This window comes from Herpailurus yagouaroundi, unplaced genomic scaffold (assembly GCF_014898765.1).
Source record: "Herpailurus yagouaroundi ecotype Mexico unplaced genomic scaffold, PumYag 183, whole genome shotgun sequence".
NCBI classification, from domain to species: Eukaryota; Metazoa; Chordata; class Mammalia; order Carnivora; family Felidae; genus Herpailurus; species Herpailurus yagouaroundi.
The window spans coordinates 4,567,165-4,588,074 of record NW_024412414.1 but is presented as its reverse complement, the minus strand read 5'-3'; the positions used below and the strand labels follow the sequence as shown (position 1 = coordinate 4,588,074).

General features: G+C 51.6%; 1 protein-coding gene across 14 annotated transcripts in view; it reads right to left on the bottom strand.

Annotated features, from left to right (window-relative positions):
• ATP2B2 (ATPase plasma membrane Ca2+ transporting 2) overlaps positions 1-20,910 on the bottom strand; it is a 388,866-nt gene that overhangs the window by 74,672 nt on the left and 293,284 nt on the right. For all 14 annotated transcript variants that reach the window (XM_040491970.1, XM_040491982.1, XM_040491969.1 and 11 more), the window contains 3 exons: positions 10,080-10,277; positions 3,919-4,176; positions 2,791-2,916 (listed from right to left, as the gene is read on the bottom strand). In XM_040491970.1, the coding sequence (XP_040347904.1) occupies positions 2,791-2,916; positions 3,919-4,176; positions 10,080-10,277 (582 nt within the window). The remainder of the gene's footprint in view (positions 1-2,790; positions 2,917-3,918; positions 4,177-10,079; positions 10,278-20,910) is intronic.

Sequence of the window (20,910 nt, the reverse complement as noted above, 5' to 3'; positions counted from 1 at the left end):
AGGGCCATCTAAGAGTGGGGAGCAACTTCAGCAGGGGCAGGGCAGAGGGAAAAAAGCAAGGTGCACCTGTAGCAGAGGTACAAGGTGAGGATGGGTGTGATGAATCTGTGACTCTCAGGCCTGGGAGGGCATTGAATGCAGTGCCCATTCGGTGCTTGGGTCCACTCCACAACACCCCCAACACCCCACAGCCTGTCCAGGCCTGCTTACACACAAACCGTGACCAGGAACTCACCAGCTGCCAGGCAGCCTCTTTTGTCCTAGAATGGTTTTGTTACAGAATTTCTCTTTCTGTAGACTGCTTTCTGTAGGGCTGCCTATACCCTCTTCTCACCCCCCCCATTCCCCGTGAGCCTGTGTGAATCATTTGGCCGTCCCAGCCCCATGCAGATACATTTCAGAATGTCAGCACTACAGTTCACAGTCAAGCTCACCCTGCGCTCTGGCATTTTTGGTGGGTCCTGACTCTTGCTTTCTTTTTGCCATCCCCCTGCACTCATGCATGGTCTCTGCAAAGTTGACAGGCATACTTTCCATGCTGAAACAGGATAGAGCTCCAGAGAAGCCCAGAAACCTCCCACTGGATTACCAGCAACCCACCAATCAGCACAAACCCACCCAAATCTCCTGGCCCCTAGCACATCCTGCTGTATCTTGCCCACAGGGGTATCCCAAGACACCTTGGCTGCTGTCTCGTGACATCTGGAGGCCCAGGGCCTACACTATTTACCTGGGCTTCCAGTTAGATGTATAGGTAAAGGCCCAAACAGTTGGTTCGACTTGCGCTGGCTAGCTGACTTCCCACCCCATCTCTGCCCTGTCTGTGTCTTTTCCAGAGTCTCCCTGCACCTGTGCCCATCTCCTTGGCTGGTCTGTGATGCACCAGAGTCAGTGATTCTGAACATTTTATCTCCTTAGCCTCCTGTGATGTAACTACCCCTCCTCTCCCTTCTCCAAACTGTCTGGAACCTTCATCACCCATCCATTCAGGCCCAGTGCCTCCACTTGACTTCTGCTGATCCAGATGACCCACCAGGCCACTTCTCCCAAGGATGATTGCCTCTCTGTCAACCACTTTATTCTCAGAGGTCAGAACCAGAGCCTCAGTGACATGAACCCTGATGTGGTCCTAAGTTCCAAGAAGGCGTTCAAGGCTTTATATGATCTCCTAGTCCCCAGAGCCTTTGCACTTCCTGTCCCTCTCCCTGGAGTGTTATTTCTTCTCATTGTGCTGGTTTCAGCTCACAAGAAACCTCCTCAGACAGGCCTTCCCTGACCAAAAAGACTCCTGTCCCCTTTCTCAGAGCCTCTATCTCATTACAGTGGTATAATGTCATCTGAATATTTGAAATTATCTTACATATTTACTTGCTTGTTCCTTTATTGTCTGTTTCCTTTTACTAGATTTTAAGCTCCAGGAAGGTAGGGACCTTACTTGTCCCACCAACCACTGGCAAACTGGAGCTACTTAACAAATGTTGGTTACGTATGTTCTGGATAAATAAATGCCCCAGCTCCGATTCTCACTCCTTTCTCCCAACCTACCCTGCAGACCTGCTGATTGTCCTCTGTGTATTGCTAGGACACCCCATATTCCTTCAGACTTCTGTGTCTCTGCACACATTTGCCTCTGCTCTGAGGCCCTTCCTCTATAATTCTGCTTGGCGAGCTCCTACTCACCCTTTAAAACCCAGCTCAATTTCAATTTAAGTGGTTCTGTCCCTTTTCTGGCTTTCTCGCGTCTTCTCACTCCTCTACTGTGGAATGAGCTGTTTGCAGTCTACAGGCTGGAGGCCCTCATGGTTAGGAGGAGGCTCAGAATCATTGTGGGGGCCTGGCCCAGGGCAGCTTCTCAGAGGATGTTTCCCGAGCCGCGCTGAGCAATGAGACCCTTTGTGTGTCCCCTCGAAGGAACTGTCTCATCCAGCAGGTGCCTCACCTCTGCAAGGTCTCTCTACCTCCTCTCTTGCCCCCTGCAGCAGCCAGAATGAGATTTTACAAATGCAATGTGACTAGTTCACTGCTTAAAACTATTCCAGATGACCCTCGTCACACTTAGACATTTCAAAACTAACTCTTCAAGAGCTGGCATCGAGGCCCTCCACCCCGTCCATTTTACTCAATTTCCTCCTGCGTCGGGACCTTTGCACTTGTTGTTCCCTCGTGTACGTTCCCCACAAATAGTCACTAGGCCGGCTCTCTCTCATCGTTCACACCTCACCTCAAACATGGCCCCCCCGCCCCCCGCAGCCACCTGCCTTCCATCGCTCTGCTTTATTTTCATCATAGACCCACCACCTTCTGGAGTTTTCACAATGTCTGGGGCTTCTCACTGCACCACAAGCTTCTCAGGGCAGGGGCCTTGTCAGCCTCATTCATTGCTGTATCCCCAGTACCCAGCCCAGTGCCTGGCACATGGTAGGTATTGAACATAACTGTCACCCGATCAATCCTTCCCTATCCCTGATAAGAACAGCCTCTGGTGTTTGACTTTTCAGAAGACTAAGTCACTAGAAAGTAAGTTCTATGAAGGCAGGGATTCTCTGTAGATTTTCTTTACTGCACTATCCCCAGGGCCTGGAGCAGTGCTAAGTGCACAGTAGGCTCAAAGTACGGTTGTTGGGGGGAAAGGGAGGGAGTTGTCATTTGGGGCTGAGCTGGCTGGAGATCTGAAGCCAAGGAACAAAGTCTTTGAGAACTTCCAGCCTCATGAAGGGGACACAGGTGCCCCCCACAGCATAGAGGCAGGAACTGGCAATGGGAGTGACCCACCGTTGGGCCACATCTCACCTGACAGCAGCATGGGGTCCTTGTCCACGGACTTGCGCACCTGGTCAGACTCTCCTGTCAGGGAGCTTTCGTCGATTTTGAGGTCATTGCCCTGGATGAAGAGGCCGTCAGCAGGGAGGAGGTCACCTGGTGGTAGGAAGGGCAATCGAGTTAGCAGGGTCTCAGGTGGCTGGAGGGTCTGGGAACATTCCTTTGAAGGTGTGTTTGCAAGGTCAAGTTCACCATTGGGGACCAGCTGCCTAGAGCTCCCAGGGTGTTGGAACCAAGATGGCACTCATCACAGGCCAATAGGCAGCTGAAGACTGGAGCCAAGGTGAATGGCGCAAGGCCTGGAGGGCTGAGGCTGGGCCCAAGAACAATCCTAGCTCAAGTGGGCTTGTACTTCTGTTTATAAAGTGCTTCTCTTGGCCTGGTGTGGATTTGGGGCCCAGTTTTCTCAATGATTCATTCTCTGGTCTCAACTACAGGTTGGAAAATTCTTCTAGGAGGGACTAGTCTGTCTTGGCTAGGCTGAGGAGACCGTATGACAGGCCACTTTATCAGAGGAAACCAAGCCCCCTAAGGTGGAGTGAAGAGGGAACTCCAATCTCTTCCCCATCGTCTGCCTCTACTTACCCAGGACATATCTCACCTATACCCCCTTTGGCACTAGCCAGCCTGCCCACTCTCTCCACGGTAGTATCACAGGCCCATCCACGTCCACTCCCTACAACACCCTCTCTAGCCCAACAACCATCCATCAACAGCTCAATTATAGATGGGAAAGGGATTTTGTCTCATAAACCCATTCTGAGTGTCAGTGGTCCTTGGAGCATTATGTTGAGAAGGCTTCTGTATCTAGGCTTTGAATTGTGATTGATTAGTAATGTCTGTTACAGGTGGAGGTTTTGAGAGTGGTAGCACATGTGCCATGTATCTGCCATTTCTGACTTTCAGGATTCCGGAATCCTACCTCCTCCAGGAAGTAGCCTTCTACCTCCCAAAGGATCTCAGAAGACATCCTGCCTTGCGATTAGCTTTCAGGAACCAACCCCCTTCCCTGGGCCAGCCTCTTTGGGTCTGCCTGTCCTGTCCCGCCTCTGCCCAGACTCTAGCTCTAGCACCTGGCTCTGTGGCTGGGACACTTACCATATTTGACCTGGGCGATGTCCCCAACCACAATCTCGGCCACAGGGATCTGGACTACCTGGCCAGCCCGAACCACGGTGAACTTCTGCTCCTGCTCAATGCGGCTCTGCAGGCCCCGGAACTGCTTCTCTTTGCTCCAGTCATTGAAGGCCGTGACCAGGACCACACAGATGACAGAGAGGAGGATGGCCGCCCCCTCGATCCAGCCTGCCTCCGCCTCCCCTTCATCCTCTGCCCCTCCCTGGGCCGTCGCACATCCTGCAGAGGGCAGAAGGAAGCAGGCAGGGTGGGGTCAGCCAGGCAGGAGGGGCCTCACGGGCCTGGATTTAAATCCCAGCTCCCCAAGTAAAAAACGTTGATAACTGGATGAACACGATCCAATTTATCCAACGTGTCTGGGTGGTGAGCCCTTCAGTTTTCTGTGTTGGTTCTAGGAGTGGGATCTTAGACAAACGACTCCATCTCTTTGAACCTCAGTTTTCAGATCTGTAAAAAGGGATGGATATTCTTTATCTGGGGGACCTATTGTGAGGGTTGAACTTCAGTGAGGTAAGGTCCATGGTGGCTCCAGCACAGACCCAGCACAGAGGACAGGCCTGATTCACGAAGAAAGAGAAAAAGTGAGGATGTAACAGGACGAACGTGGTCAGTATTGATCAGGGTCTGGAGGGCAGTTTGGCTGATGTGCTTTCTTTCCATTCTTCCAGCAACTGTGAGGCAGGCCTGCAGACAGCAGGCTGGGGGGCAGGAACCACGATGCTGGGCCTGACCTCCAACGAGCTGGTTCTAATTCTGCCACTGCCCCTGCGTGATCCTGGGTAACTCACTGTCCTCTCTGTGCTACAGTGTCCTTCTCTGCAAAACTGGAGTCACGGAGACCTCCTCCCAGGTTCCAGGAGAGGAAGGTGAAAGCCCCACCTAGAGCTTAGCACACAGCCCTTTTGCATCTCTGGTTGGACTTGATGCCACCCTTTAGGCTGTAGGCTGCTCATCTGTCCTACAGTGACCGTGCATCCCATACACTCTTGCACTGTTGAACATCCCAGTCTGGTTCCCCAAACTGTTTGAGGCCTGCCAGGACCACCATGTGAACAGAAGAAGAAAAAAGCAGGCTTATCTGATACAAAAGCCTCAGGCCCTGCCCAGGCAGTACTAGGTCCTAGGGTCTTTCCAAGCCCCTCCATGCACCCTGCCTCCTGTGTCCCCTAAAGGACCCAGAGAGGGAGAGTTACCTCCATTTACAGATGAGGAAACTAAGGCTCAGAGAGGTGAGGGAACAGCCAAGGTAGGTGTGACAGCCAGGACTAGCCCAGCCCCTTTTCTCCACCAGGAGGTGGTGAACAGCCCTTTTTATGGAAAGTGACCCGAGTAGCATCAGACTATCCATCCCCGGAAAACTCAGAGAGCTTTCCTTTTGTGGTGGCAGGGCAGGGTACTGGACCATTCACAAGTGACTTGTGACAAGCACTCACTTTAGTTCTCAAGCTGACCAAGAGAAGTGGTTCAGAGAGGGCTGGCAACTCACCTGGGGTCATACAGCAGATCTGGAGTTTGAATCCAGGCCTGGAATCTGGATCTGGTCTGCCTACTGTCCCTGAGCCCAGTGGCCTCCTCTGCCATGTGCTGGCTTCACGTTGCCAAAGACCCTTGGCTAACTGTCTGGAAGTCCACTTCAGCCCCAAGGAAGAGAGAACAGTTTTGAGAGATCCCAGCAGGAGCTTCTGGGAAGCCAGAGGGTCAGAAGCAACATGACCATAAGGCCAAGTGGTACCAGGGAATGTTTTCCAGCCCCTGGAGGGGTGGAGGTCCAGGCTAGCTGGTGGGCCTAAGCTTGGGACGGTAAAGAATCATGTGGCCCAGCAGTATGTATCACTCCTGGTGAAATTCCACAGCTTTCACCAAACAAGTCACACTCTGCAGACTAGTAAACAACCGCATCACTGCACAAGGTCCTCGATGTCACTCTTTTTTTCTTTTGAAATTTCAGACTTTTGCAATAATCTTAAACTGCTTAACTGGACCAGCCTTTAGTGCTGATGATAATCATAATCATGCTAATGTAACTGCCGTCGGGCCAGCCTTGAGCTTGAATCCCAGCTGTGATTCAGGCACTGCTGGGTGCCTATGACCGGGCTACTTAACCACTGTGCCTCAGTTTTCTCATTTGCAAAATGGGGGTGGTGACAGACACTCCCTCGAAAGTGGCTGAGAGGACAGAGGGAGAGCGTTTACGTAAAGCACTCACCCTCCTGAGCACATAGCCAACAAAGAGTGAAAGCTGCTGTTTTTTGTCATTCGGTGTGCAGAGTGCCTAAATGCATTCAAATTCACAGCCAGCCTTGGATGGAGCCTGGGGCCCCAAGCTATGGAGGCGTCCAGCTGGAGTTCAGCTGCGATGACCGGGGGAGGCAAACAAGGGCACCCCTCCACCATCATGAATGACACCAGAAGCCCCAAAGCCTGGGAAACACAGGTGAACCTTTCTAAACAGAAACCCAATCCATGGAAATGTGCTCTTTTGGGCTTCAGGGGAGTACTTGAGATACAGAGCCCCAGTTCTTTGCTTTATGGGACTTTTATTACTCTCTGCCTCTGCTACATGCTTTGTAAATGGGAAGACTATTCTTTCCCTGTTGTGTATTTCATCGGTGTTCCCCACCCCCCACCCCCCATTTACAGATGACAGCAGTCACTGCAGCATTTAGGACACTCAGAGATAGCCCAGGACCATGGAAAGCCTTTGGGGTCTGGAATTGTAAAGACTGACTTTGAATCCAGGCTCTGCTGTGTGACCTTGGGTAAGTGACTTGGTCTGTCTGAGTCTCAGTTTGCACAGCTGTAATGTGGGATGACTTTGTGACCCCAGGGCCTAGTAAGGGCCTGGCATCTGTTGGGTGCAAGATAAATGGTCTCCTTTGTATGAGCTACTCTCCCTGGACTGGCTTCTGGAAGCCAAGGGGGTGGTAACTGAGCAGGGTTCATACTCTGTTCCCTTGACTCCCAACCCGGCCTGTTGCCTTTGCTGGTTCTATACCAAGGAGCCCTTTGGGTCCTTGAGGGCACTCTGCTGGCCAAAGCCCATTTGATTTTCCTTCCTTCTGATAACTGTCTGATGGTCACTCTGTGCCTTGGGTGGGCCAGAGTGGGGCTGTGGATTGCTGGGTTAGGCCTTCAGCTACCAGGAGCTGCCGGACCCTGGGAACAACTCCTGCTGCCCCAGATGCAATCAGGGAAAAGAGATGGGGAAATGGAAAGAAGGGGGGCACTGGGCAGGCCCTGCTGAGGTCTCCTCTGGGGCCCCTTGGGCTGGGGCAGGAACAGGTTCTGAGCAGCCCGCAGCTGCTCTCCCTGGACCTGGGGCTTTGTAAGGTTCGGCTTTTGTCTGTGTGACCTCAGGGAACTTCCAGGCCTCTCTGGGCCTACTTTTCTTGTCCATCAGTAAAATGGGAAAGTGACTTTCTAGAAGGTTACCAGGGCCCGGCATCAAATATAGGCTCTCGAAACTAGAAGAGACACAAACGTTTTCTAAACACCTACTATGTGCCTGTCACTCTGCTGGCACTCTGACACTAGGGGAGCTGCCATGAACAGGGAGTTGGGAACACTGGTGTGCCAATCCCAGCTCTGTCATGAGCATGCTGTGTGACCTCCCCCAAGTATCTGGAGGACTCGGAGCCAAGGAAGCAAACAGGAAAGTGCGGTGGGTGCCGCAAGGCTCTACGGTTTGTAAACCCATCACTAGCATCATTCTGGACATGACTGATGAAGCTTGAGTCTGACTTGGCAGGGCGGTGGGCCTGGCAACATGGAAAGTCCAGAACTCAGAGCTCAGGCCAGAGCCTGGGCATTGGGGAGAACGTATAGCCACAAAGTGCAGGAACTTCACTCTCTGGTGCTGGGATATGTGCGGTGGCTGCCCTCATCCACCCAGGCCTGGCCTGAGCTAGTGTCTCAGCTAGAGGTAGGGAGGGGCAGTGGAAAGAACTAGAAGACTTGGATTGAAAGTCGAGCCTTACTGCCTAACAAGCTGTGTGACCTTGGGTAGGTTCTTCCCCTCTCTGGGCCTTGGTTTCCATGTCTCTAGAAGGGAAGAGATGGCAGCCCTCTGTTTGGAGGGCTGTGTGTGGGAAGGCTCCTCCTGGCACGCACTTGGAGCTAATCCGTTCTCTCACGGGAGCCCCCTCTACCATCTGCCCTCTGACTTCTCTATCTTGCACTAAACTGGGTCACAGGAAGCCATTTACCTGGGAGCATTGACTCAGTCCTGTCCCTTCCTGAGGAAATGCAGCTGAGTGATAGAGCGTGGGCTCGGAAGCCAGAACGTCTGGGTCTGAGTCATGCTTCTGCTGCTTCCTAGAGTGTGACCTAGCGAGTCATTTACTATCTCAGGGCCTCGGCTCCCGGATGATAACAGCACCTACCCACAGGGTTCTTGTGAAGATCAAATGAACTTCTACTGTAAATTCTCCCAATTAGTGCCGGCTACACAAATAGTTAGAAGAATGATCGTTATTATTATGGTTGTGTGTTGCACCTTTAGCTGAGTTCAAGGCTTATTCAAGTAGCCATGTGTAGCCTTCTACATTTTCTGTGAAACTCCTGCAAAGATTGTTGCCCAATATGCATCTCTTATAAGGCCCTATGTGAAAGTTCATCCCAGAATTCACTGTCAGGGGACACGCTACCAACCGAAGAAACTGTTTTCCTGCCTTGTTGATAGCCTGAGCTAAGAAAGTCATCCTAATTCCCTTTCTGCCTTGGCATCCAGGAAGCTTAAAGTCAAATTTAAATCTCAGTCATGGCAGGAAATATGGTTGGTTTATTTGCTTCCATTCCTTTCCTGTCTGTCTTTTCTGTTCAACTTCATCTTGTGAGATGTGCCCTTCTTGTGTCTTTAAACCCTTTCTGGGAAGAGTCACACCGGATAAAAAGCAACTTAGTAATATTATGCATAAAATTGAGGTAGTTGGCCTAAGAGACTCGGTCATTAGACTTGGGCAACTAATAGACTTGGGCAACTCTGGCTTTGGATGGCGTGAGGGGACAGATGTTCAAGGAATTTCAGAGACCACCTCCTCATCTGGGAAATGAGGCCCATAATGGTTATTTCTTATAAGCTATTCACTTTTTATTTCCTTGCTTGAAGCAATGAACATAGTAGGATTATCTGTTGATATAGCACATTCACTAGGAAAATGTCGAATCATAAATAATAACAAGTGTTTATAACATCTTACTAATGAAAAATCAGATTGTAAAAATCTAACAAAACGATATGTATTACGTGATCCCATAGTATGTGTCTGTCTATCTATCTATCTATCTATCTATCTATCTATCTATCTATCTATAACGTGACATAGGTTTGAAAGACTGTGTCATCATAAAGGAAAGAGTCATTGAGTTGATAAAGCACTAGCTGTTAGCAGGTGCTCTCTTTCTGGAATGAAAAGATGAGGGAAAGTTGAAGTTCTCCATTAGGAGTCCTAAGTTCTGACTTTGACAAGAGTAGGTCTGCTCCACAACCCTCCCTGGATGAGCGGGTGGTGCTTCCTCTGTCAACGGAGCAGTGTCCCCAGTCAGAACTCAGGGACAGATTTTGGGAGGCCCTCTCAAGACCAGGACTCCACACATGGGAAAACATGTTCGGCGTCAGCCTCACAAGTGTGTGCGTGATAGTGAACCAACTCCGGGATAGGAACTTGAAAGAGGAGGAGTCGCGTGGATACTGAGTCTCACACACGCATGAAGGATGAGCCCTAAGAGGGAAACTGGGAGGAGGAAGCCTGGGGCCATCACACCCATGGTGGTAGCAGGCCCAGCACCCACTCGTTGACCTCGAGTGAGTTAATGCCCATCTCTGTTCCTTGTTTTCCTCATCTTTAAAATGCACCTAATCATGGCCCTTACCTCATGGGGATTTAGGAAGATGACATCCGAGCTCAGAGCTCGGCACACTGTAAGTGCTCAATAAATGCTCACTGTAGTTCCTTCCACTGTTGGTGCAATCCTTGCATCTTGCACATGGGAAAACTGGGGACTGGGGGCTGTGGGTGGGGCCCTGTCCCCTGGGCCTCAATTTCCTTACCTGGAGGAGCCGTGGCTGAGTCCCGGGTACCGCAGGTGCACATTTGGTGCAGGGTGGGGCGCTGGGGTCTTACCTTCATTGTTCTCTCCAGGCGGGTGGTAAAAGGACAGCCCCAGGGAGATGATGGCCGCGATTTCCAGGATGATCAGCGTCACATCTTGCAGTGCCTCCCACACTAGCTGCAGGAAGGTTTTTGGCTTCTTTGGAGGTATAAAGTTTTGCCCAAAAATCTGCTTTCTCTTTTCCAGATCTGGAGCGGTGCCTGGCAAACCTGTGGACAGAATGCAGGAAGGTTGGCCTGGGAGGCCTGGGAAAGACACTCAGCTTCCCAGGAACCGTCCTGAATGGGGCTGGCCCCATGGGGAAGCACAGAGCGGGGATGGGGGTGGGGTGGTGGAAACAAAGCAGAAAACTTGCAGGCACCAGCCAGGCACCCAGCACTCGTGCCAGGCCCAGAGCGGGCTCCTGTGAAATGCCAGAGACACCATGAAGTGGGGTGAAGAGTGGTCCCCTACAAAATGATATGTCCGCATCCTAATCCATGGAAACTATGAAGGTGACCTTATTTGGAAATAAGGAAAACGGTCTCTGCTGATATAGTTAAGGATCTTGGCCTAAACCCAGTGTTAAGTGTCCTCCTACGTGACAGAGGGAGAAGACACAGACTCAGAGGACACAGGCCATGCGAAGATGGAGGCAGAGATGGCAGGATGCAGCCACCAGCCCAGGAACGCCGGAGCCACGAAGACGCCCAAAGAAGCAAGGATGGGAATGTCCCCTAGAGCCTTTGGAGGCCGCATGGCCCTGCCGACACCTGATTTCCAGACTTCCGGTCTCCAGAACTGTGAGAGAATAAATTGCTCTTGCCCAAAGCCACCCAGTCTGTAGCCATTTGTTATGGGGGCGACAGGAAGCACATACACATACCAGACCCACCCCCCGCCACACCCGTGTTCCTGCTTTGCATTTCCTCCCGATCTCTTCATCGAGCACACACTTGGAGACCCCTGCCTTGGGTGTGAATCCCAGCCTGTGCCTCCAGCTCTGAGCCTCAGTGTCCTCCTCTGTGACGGGGATGACGACTGTACGTAGCCCATGAGTGGTTGTGAGCATCTCAGGACAGAATTTGTTAGGTCAGTGTTTGTTGAGCACCTACTATGTGTCCGGCACTGTTCCAAACACTGGGACAGAGCAGTGAGAGACACAAACAGAGCACCCTGCCGGAAGTGCTGACTTCCCAGGGGACACACAGGACGTGGTCAAGCGGTGCCTGGGGTGTGGCATACACTCAGTGGAGGCTAGTGGCCTGTCTCATGGACCATGGGGGTGAAGTGCAGTCCTCATCATGTGGGGCCGGGACATAGCGGCCCACTTCCAACCCACTGTTTCTTCACTTCCAGACAATTTTCCCTGCCTCACCAATCCGATCCTTACTCCCTGCTCAGCAATCTTTGGAGGCTCCGCACTACCTCCAGAATAAAGTCCATGCTTCTCAGCTTGGCTCTCTGGCCTCTTGATCGGACCCCCAAGCCATGCTTGCGGCCACATTTTCACTACCTGGCCCCCTCCCAACCAAATCAGGCCTGTCCTCTGCTGGCGTGGCTTGTGTGTACCTCCTGCCACGTTTGGTCGGGTGTGCCTTCCACGTCCCTCCTCCCTGCTCCGTTTGCCTGTCTGCAAGTCCCCTCCCAAACTCATTCACTCCAAGGTGTGGACAAGAATTGTCCAATTCTACCCATAGTCAACATTTGAAATCATTCCACTTGGGCTTCATTCCTTGAAATAAAAACTCCAATTCCTTTAGATTCCCTGGGAGAGGGAAGCCATCATCAGATCTGGACACCATGGTGTGAATGAGTTTTAGGCTTTTTCCTGGGAGTGGGATTTGATAAAGAGAAGAAAGGAGAACTGGGGATAGTGGTGGGGCCTCTGAGGGAAAGGGCTATGACCAGTCAATACTGGCCTGTTATGGCAGTTTGCTGGGCTTTGACCAGTCAGTTCCTTTTTCTGAGCCTCAGTCTTGATAATAGGGGAGTTCAGTAGGATGGGGGGGTCCTAAGGATCCCACAGGTTCCAAGGTCTGCAGGTCCTGAAGTGGTCCTGCTGGGGTCTATTCACAACTCTTCATAGGTTTGGTATAAATAAGGGCATCACTAAGAAGAAGCTTAGCAAAACTGGGGCCAGTCTATCTCCTAGGCCTGTCCTGATTGATTCACAGAGAGTGAGTCTTTGAATCTTCTGAGGGTCTGTGATTCAAACGTTCTGGAGTGTGACCAGTTGAAAATGTGGGTATTCCCCAGTTCTGGGAGTCTGGTCATAGTTCAGGGGTTCTTTCATCTGGGGATTCATGGGACTGGCTTTGAGATCTTGGGTCCTGGGACAGAGCACAGGGCAGGGGGTTGCAAATCTGCAGAGCCATGGGGCTGAGCAGCTTTTGTGAATGAGTAAAGTAGGTGGGTGGGGGGCAACGGGGAGTAGTGGGGACTGGGGCAACATGAAGAATCTCAGTCATTTTAAAGGGGGAAATTATGTCTTAGCTCTTGTGGGAGAATGTGGAACCACTGTGGTAGATCTGTCAGTCTTCCAAGGGAAGCTGGACACCTGGAATTTGACGTAAAATCTTCCCATTAAAAATAGCCTAGGATGAAATACAATGTATCTGTGAGCTAGATTCAGCCCTGGGGTTGCTGGTGTGAAACCCCCAAGGCTATGGATTGGGGAGAGGGAGGAGCAGGGAGGCACCAGAGTAGAACAGCCTCCTTGTCTCTTCCTCATCTTCACTGGGCTTCCCCCTCCCCAGCACTACACCCTGCCCTGCTCTGCTCCCTGCAGGTTCTGAGGTCTCCTCTGTTTTTTAGAAATAACAGCTCATAGAATAAAAATATTTGTGTGTTCTGTAGGGCCAGTCCCACTTAGAAATCTCTAGGCAGTTTCCACACAACAAACACCCTAGTATATAAACCCAAGATGGGAACCTTGGGTGTTGAGGTGCTCACATAGGGTGATTGAGATGACAGATGGTGGCCATGACATCTTGCTCACCCTCTTCCTCTTAGGGGAAGAAGGTGGGCTGAGCTGGAGATGGGGATACCCAGCCCCACGAACTCAGATGGGCTTGAACTCAGATGTTATAGGTTCAGATGCCAGGTCTGAGTGACTTTCGGCAAGAGGTGTCGCCTCTCAGTGCCTCAGTTTCCTCATCTGTAAAACGTGAGTAACAGCAGGGCCTACTTCACAGGGTTGGGCGGGCCTTTGGCAGGATGTCTCGCGTAAGGTGCCCGGTGCTGTGCCTGGCACTGGGTGAGGGTATTGGTTAGTGTCGCTCAGTTTTAGGTGGTGTGTGTGATAATTATGGCCTGCCGGAGGAGGAAGACTTTGTTTGGACAGGTGGCATTTCAGTAAGATGGGGAGGAGATCAGTAAGATGGTCAATGTGAGGACAGGAACAGCAGAAGGGCTATATGACTGCAGACAAGCCACTTATCCTCTCGGGGCCTCAGTTTCCCCATAGGTGACATGAAGGATTGGCCTGACGGAAGGATAGGGGCTGGTGGCTCTGATACCTTGTATCCGAAGACAGTGGTTTTGAGGACATACAGGTGGGACTTCCCACTGTCTAATCCACCTATCATGTTTTTCCCAGGAGTGTAATCTCATAGTTTCCCTGCCTTCTGGCTGAAAATGAACATGCCTATTATGGTGAGCAGAAACAACGGAAGATAATGTGAGAGATGAATGGTGCTGGAGATTCAATTTAGATTAAAGAGCATCTCACCATTTAGCATATTAAAAATTAACATTCTGTGTCAAGTATCACTGGACAAAGCCAACAAGGCCTTGAAAATTCAGAACCACAGTGCCTGGGCATTGATGTCAGAAGCCGTGTGGGGTTGTGGGTTTCTAGTGTGAATTTCTTTTTTTTGCACAAGAGGCAGAGGACACAGATCTGAGTAAGAAGTCAGGTTTGTGGATGAACTTGGGCCATTTATCTCATCCCTAGAAGACTCAGTGTCCTCATCAATAAAATGGGAGCAAAGTAACTCGTAGACTGTGGTGAGCCATGCAGAGAAGAATGTGTGCAAAATTGTACAGGCGTAGCAATTGTGCCTTCACAGTAAAAAGCCTCCAGCACTTGTACAAATTCTTCTATTGGAATCGGAATTTGTGTGTCCTATTAATCATGTAATAGGAGAAAGCCAAGCACAGAGCATGGGAAACTTGGGTTGTACAGCAATTATTTGCTGCAATGGCCGTTTGCTATCATGGGATATTAGAATAACCTTTGCGCCAAGCTTCATTTCTATCCTGCTGTCCTGGACACAACTGGATTTGTTCCCAGCCTCTAAGCCTGTGCCCCCGCTAATCCTCATTCCTCTATGTGGATTGCCTTTCTCTCTCCTTAGCTTTTTCAGGCCCAGCCCTGAGTGCTGCAAATGGCAGCCTCAGGCCATCAGAGAGGTCTTGTTTGGTCAGCTGCACACTTGCACAGTGTTAAAAAAGTGATAGGGGCGCCTGGGTGACTCGGTTGATTGAGCATCTGACTCTTGGTTTCCACTCAGGTCATGATCTCATGATTTGTGGGACTGAACCCCGCATTGGGCTCCAGGCTGACAGTGTGGAGCCTGCTTGGGAGTTTCTCTCTTTCTCTCTCTCTGCCCCTCCCCTGCTTGCACACGTGCACGCTCTCTCTCTCTCAAAAATAAATAAAATAAAACAAATGATAATTTGTTGCCAGCATTAAAAACTCAGGTACTTCCACATAAAAATCCAGATGTCTAGCTCAGCAAGGATGTGTGCCTGGACCTCAGGGAGCTGGAACCTGTGGATGAGAGCTCTCTGACCCAAACATTGGCCTCATCTTGGCTGGGGGACATGTTTCCTGTTAAGGAAAGCTCAGGGGGACAGTGAGAAGCAGCTTAAGTTCTTGCAGGAGCAGAGGAAGTCTTTGCATCGTCTGGACCTAGCACAGAGCTGGGGACCAGGAAGAGTGAGGGAGGGAGGGATCCTGGTTTCCTTAGAGGGAAGGACTTTGTCACCGGTGGGCTGAAGTGGATGGATGTCTAGGGAGGAAGGAAAGGGAAACACACCCAGAGGCTGGACAACCCGCCATGGTGTCCTGTCACTAGATGCCAGGCCCCCAGCGACTCAGGAGTCTTTTCTCTAAAGAGGCCTGAATTCCCCCCGGCCCCTCTGAAGGTAGAGACAGTAGTTAGGATCCTATTAGATGGTGTGTATCCAATCTTCCACTTGCTTATTTAATGAATCGACAAATATTTATTGAGCACCTACTATAAGCCAAACGTTGCTTTACATGTTGGGGGCTCTGGTGCCAGGAAGGGTTTCCTGGAGGAAGTGTAATTGGTTGAGCTCAGAAGAAAGAGTGGGGGCTAATCAGGTGAAAGGGTCTGGGTAGGGTAAGAGGGTTGGCGATGGCAGAAGAAACCCCAGGAAAGGCCAATGTGGCTGAAGCATCCCCCGTTTGCCCCTCAGGAGAGGGGGCAGATGGTCTCCAAGGGAGAGGACACATCTTTTTGGTGCCACGCGGGGTCCTCATTGAGCAGGCCTTGGAGTGCCGGGGCGGGGCTATCTAATGGATAGCAGAACTCATCTTGTTGCCCTCTTTCCCTTGCCTGCCTGTTAGCTCAGCACTGAATTTACAGTTCACTTCTTAGAGCTGCACAGAGGACTCAGTGGTACCTGTTGTGCCTGTAAATCATCATCTTACTTCTCCTTTCTTCCCTTTGTCTGAATTTCCTCACTGAAGTCATTAAAAATCTTTCTGTATGAGACAAACTTTTACAAGCTGCTCTGCAGGTAGGACATGCGTAATCAAGTAGGAAAAAAAGGGAGTGGTGAGGTAGGCACAGGTGCAGGGATTCAGAGGTCAGAAGGAATGGGGGCATGTCACATATGACTTACTTTTGGCCCTGGTAATTGGGGGCTGGGCTCTGCTTTTCCTGTGTGGGGGACACTGACGTGAAACTCCTCATGCCAACCAGCTGGGCTCTGTGAAAAGTAGGGGCCTTTGGCCATTGGGAGGGGCTCAGGGTGAGAGTTGGCAAGCCATCTGGATGACCTCTGACCTCTTCTTCCCTGCTCTGAGACCCCCACAAGGCTGAGCATCCCTGTTCCCTGCAGAGGGACGCCAGAGAACTTTTTCAACCCCAGGAAGGTAGCCATAATGAATGCTGCCACTGAATTTGGCTGATATTTGGGGGGCATTGCCTGGCTGAGTGAACCTGCCTGCTGTCTGAGCAAATGATTTCAAGGAGAAAGTAGCTCTCCATCTGCTGCTCAGCGTTAGTGCAAAAAACAAAGTGCCCCCGCCCCCCCAGATGCCGGTGCTTGGCATATATTGGCCCTCATAAATCATAGATGCAGTTGTTACTACTAACTACCACACTATCAGCATTACCGTCACTCTCAGCCTGGAATGTGCCTCCTGGATATTTCTGTCAGCATGGCTGCTGTCTGAGACTGTCTGACACCCACCACTGCAGCCACGCCACACCCCTACCTAGGTCCCGAGTCTTGGTTTGGATGCCTCTTCACTTGCTGTGTGACCCTGAGTAGGTTACTTACCCTCTCTGGAGGCCCTCAGGTTGTTTCGCTTGAGGATCAAACAGAACCAGGCTCTGACAGTGCTTTGTGAACTGTGACATTCTTCCTCCTCTATTGGGGTCACCCCATTATGCAGGAATGTACACTGAGGCACAGAGTCCTTCTGCTGGGATAGCGACTGAGTCAGACCCCTTGCCACAGAGTCCAGGGGTCACACTTGCTCTCCTCCAGCCTGATCTAGTTAGGGGTGGGCTGCGTCTGCCCAGAACAAATGCCCCACAGTGATCTTACCTGATTAAGCTGACATAAGTCACTGGCTCACACAGGCCTGATCCGTCAGCTGTGGGGTGCTTAGTAAATTTCAGATGAAACAAATTGTGAGTGCTTCCCCAGGAAGGCCAAAGGGGGCTTCATGGCTCTTGCGTGCGTTTAAAAAAAGGGAAGAGAGTGCAAACTGGGGAATGTACCCAGAAGGCAGGTGTGTGACTCAGTATGTGAGAGAGGCTGTCTGTGCAGGTATGCGCGCACTCGAGGGTGTGGCTGTGTCCGTGTGCACGTGAGTGGCCTGGAGCTTCACGTAGGAGGGGGTCCACATGCTCCCACCCTGTCAGAGGCCAGAGAGAGTGGGCCTCTTACAAAGACATCACTGCTGAGATGTTTGGGACTTCACAATGCTCAAGACAAAATGGTGAAACGGTAGGAGAGACCAGAGTTTGAGCTTTGCCCAAGGCTACTTCTGAGCTCCGTGACCTTGGGCAGGTGACCTCCCTGGTCTGGGCCTTGGTTTCCTGGTGTGTAACTTGGGGATGAGGACAGCACTCGTCTCACAGAGTCACTGTGGGGAGGGAACACACTGGATGTGCTAGGTTGGACAGGGGCCTGGCTCGGGGTAAAGGCTTCATAAGCAGTAGGCTTGCTACTGTTGCTGCTGTTATTTGAGCCACCCCCAAGCCACTAGCTCCAAACTTGGTTGTATGTTGGCATCACTAAGGGGCTCTGAAAAATATTAATGTCTGAGCCTCAAACCTAGAGATTCTGATTGAAATGGACTGGGGTGTGGCCTGGGCCTTCGATGTGCTGGGTGAAGGACTTACTGGTTCCCAGACCCGCAGCTGGAAACACGTTAGAAATGCAAATTCTGACGCCAGCCCAGACCTACTGACTTGACTGCTTGGGAGTGGGGTCCAGGCATGTGTGTGGTAACAGCCTTCCTGCGGGGACAGGCTGAAGAAGGGGCAGAGGGTGGAGAGGACGTAGCTAACGTGCTAGGTGCTTTGGGAATGGCACTACCCTCGAGCCTCACCGACCACCCTGGTTTCTGCCGAGGTTCTGAGCGGGCAGTGGCTTGAGCGGCTTACACAGCAGGTGGGGGACAGAGCCTGGACCAGCCTTGTCGATCTTTCCCTTCCTTCAGCAGCAGGTGCCTGCTCCCCCACGGCTGGTCTCTCTCCCTGAAGGCTGCACACGCATGTCAAGCTCACAACCTGCCTTGAGGCAGCAGAGGAGGGAATGAGTGTTGTGCTTTGAGAAGCTGACAGACCCAGACTTGAAGCCAAGGGGGTCATGGAGGCCACAGTCAGACCTTCTGTCTCCTGCTGGTGGCTGAAGGAGCCTAGAGAAAAACTAGGAACAAGGTGAGGAGAGAAAGGAGACCAGAAGAGGAGATCAGGCAGCCTGGGGCCGGGAGTTCCTGTTGAAGGTCGAGCTGACAGAGGTCCTGCCCTGCTCTACAATCTTCCATGGTTCCCCATTCACAACTGTGACCAACTCCTGTGCTGGTGGGCTCTCTGAGGTTGTCCCAAAGGACTTCTCCCGCCTCACTCTCGGTCTTGCTGTGTTTATCCCTCTCTGCTGCCAAGCTCTGAAACATGTCTGGCATTTGCTGGTGTTTGTCTGCTGTGTCTATGTTCATTTGGCTCCTGACCCAGAAGGCCCACCCCTCCCCCCTGTTGAGCTAGTCAGTCTTCTGAGACCCAGATGAAAATTCACTACCACCTTCTGAAAGCCTTCCTTGATTTACCCAGCAAGAGCAATCATTCTTCTTTCCTTCCCTGAAACCATTTGTCACCCGGGACATTCACTAACACACTTACTTGGACATCCCTCCTGTGCTGGTTTTGGCCCTGGGGTCAAAGGCCGACAGACCCATTCTTCGCTGCCACTATCTTCTAGATTCCGATTCCAGCACACCCTAGAGGAGGCTGTTCGTGCCTGGGAGAGTTGGCCCTTAGGAAACTTCCTTCCCTCTCCTGCTTCTCTGGCGACCCGACATGGGGATGTGAATGCCCGGGCCGCCCCGAGGCCCCTGCACACACGAGCGACAGCCTGTGCCACCCATAAGAGCCGCTTAACACACCTGGGCTCAACCCCTCTGCAGAAAAACAGCCCATGCCGTGGGCATCCCTACGGTCTGCACCTGCATGTGTCTGGCCGGTTGCCGTAAATAGAGAGGAGACTTGATGGCTTTATTCCAGTGTGCACAGCGGGCAGGTGCCTGGAGTTCACGATCACATCATGGTGTTAGTGATTCCCAACAGACGGGTACAGGAGGACGGCTGTGTCTCTGAAATATCATGGCCCCAGGTGGGGTCGTCCATGGATCCAGGGTCTCTAATAATTACGGGTGGCGATGTGGAGGCAGGAGCTCACACACAAAGCTGACAGCTGGCGTGAACGTGCACGGCTGCAGCACTGGCCGCTTTCTCCGTAGCACGTGGATGCGACGTCCATTGGCTCATGTGCATACACGTGGACATGGCATGGAAGGGCACCAGGGCTTGTGGGCACCCCAGATGCTGTGTCCCTCTAAGCCACCTTGACCCACATGCGGACACGAACTTCTCCACTGATTTAAATTCACCAGTTGCCTTTTCCCCGTGTCAGGCCAAGTTTCCACCCTTACTCCACGGTAGGAATCCTTACACCTATAACACCTCTCCACGCATGGTTCCAGAATCTCCATCTGACAGGGCAGGGGTATGGGGGAGTGTGGGAGTGGGTGGTGGCGATTTGGTTGGGAGGCGGGTGGCCAGGGGCTCATCTTAAAGCTGTAAAAATAGCAATTACCAAGCATGAGGGGTTCAGGGGAGCTGGGGCCTTGAATAGGGTTGCCAGATAAAATACAGGAACCCAGTTAAATCTGAATTTCAGATAAACAGCAAATAACTTTTTTTAGGATAAGTTATATCTCATACAGTATTTGGGACGTACGACTAATAAAAGCATGAATTATTTTTTGTTTACCTGAAATTCAAATTGAACCGGAAGGCCTGTATTTTTCTTTGCTAAATCTGGTAACCCTACCCCTGAGGCTCCCCAGTCCCCTCTCCTGGCCTCTCCACTGTTGGAGCAGGACAATTCCTGTGGCCACCAGTCCCTGCCCTCCCATCTGAGGATGAGGGAAACGAAGACCCAGAGCCGGGAAAGTGACCCAGCCCAGACACAGGGTGATTCAGCTGTGGCACTGCGGCTGGGCTCCTGATTCCCGGTGGAGGCCCTTTTCACCACGGGAGGGGACGCTAGTCTGGCTTAAATGAACAGTGAGCTTTATTGCACACCCCCAAACGATGGCCATTTCATATTCTCTCTGTGTGTCAATCTCATTTAAGGGATGTGATTCAGACTGTCCTGAGGTGACCCCTGAGAAGCTTTTATCTCATCCCCTTGGAAAAATGGAGGCCAGAAAAGCCATTTTTCTCTTCTGTGACAGGGTCTTGGTGGCTGAACGTAGACACAGGAGAGCTCATGAGAGGAGCTTCTCTATCCCCCCCAGGAGAGGGCGCTCTGCACAGCTGCTGCCTGCAGCCTCCCTGGTGGGGACGTACCAAGGTGCAGAGTGCCGGTCTTGACCACTTACTGAGGCCTTGAGCAAATGGCATCCCCTCTGTGAGCCTCAGTTTCCTCATCTGCAAATTGGAGCTGAGGAACAATCTTGCGCTGTCCTCTGGGGTTAAGATGAAAGGAGGAGAGATGTGGGAAGTGCCTGGCAAACAGCTGATGCCCAGAACCCGGCCAAGATAGCCCTTTCTTGCCTCTGAACTCAAATGCCACCCCCACATGACATCGCCAGAGGGGCAGAGTATATATGTCTTCTCACTGACCCCTTCGGGGAGGCAGGGGGCTCCTCACACCCCCATCCCTCCACTACACTGGGACCGCAGACAGAGGGGGCCAAATGTGCACGTATGTGCAGTTATGTGATCATCCCTCTATCCACGTGCCTTGCATTTAATTCTCCTGGCCATTCTATGAGTTCTACGCATTAGATGGATGGTCAAACCGAGGCTCAGAGATGTCAAGTAACTTGCCCAGCGACACAGAGCTAAAGCTGGGATTTGAATCTGG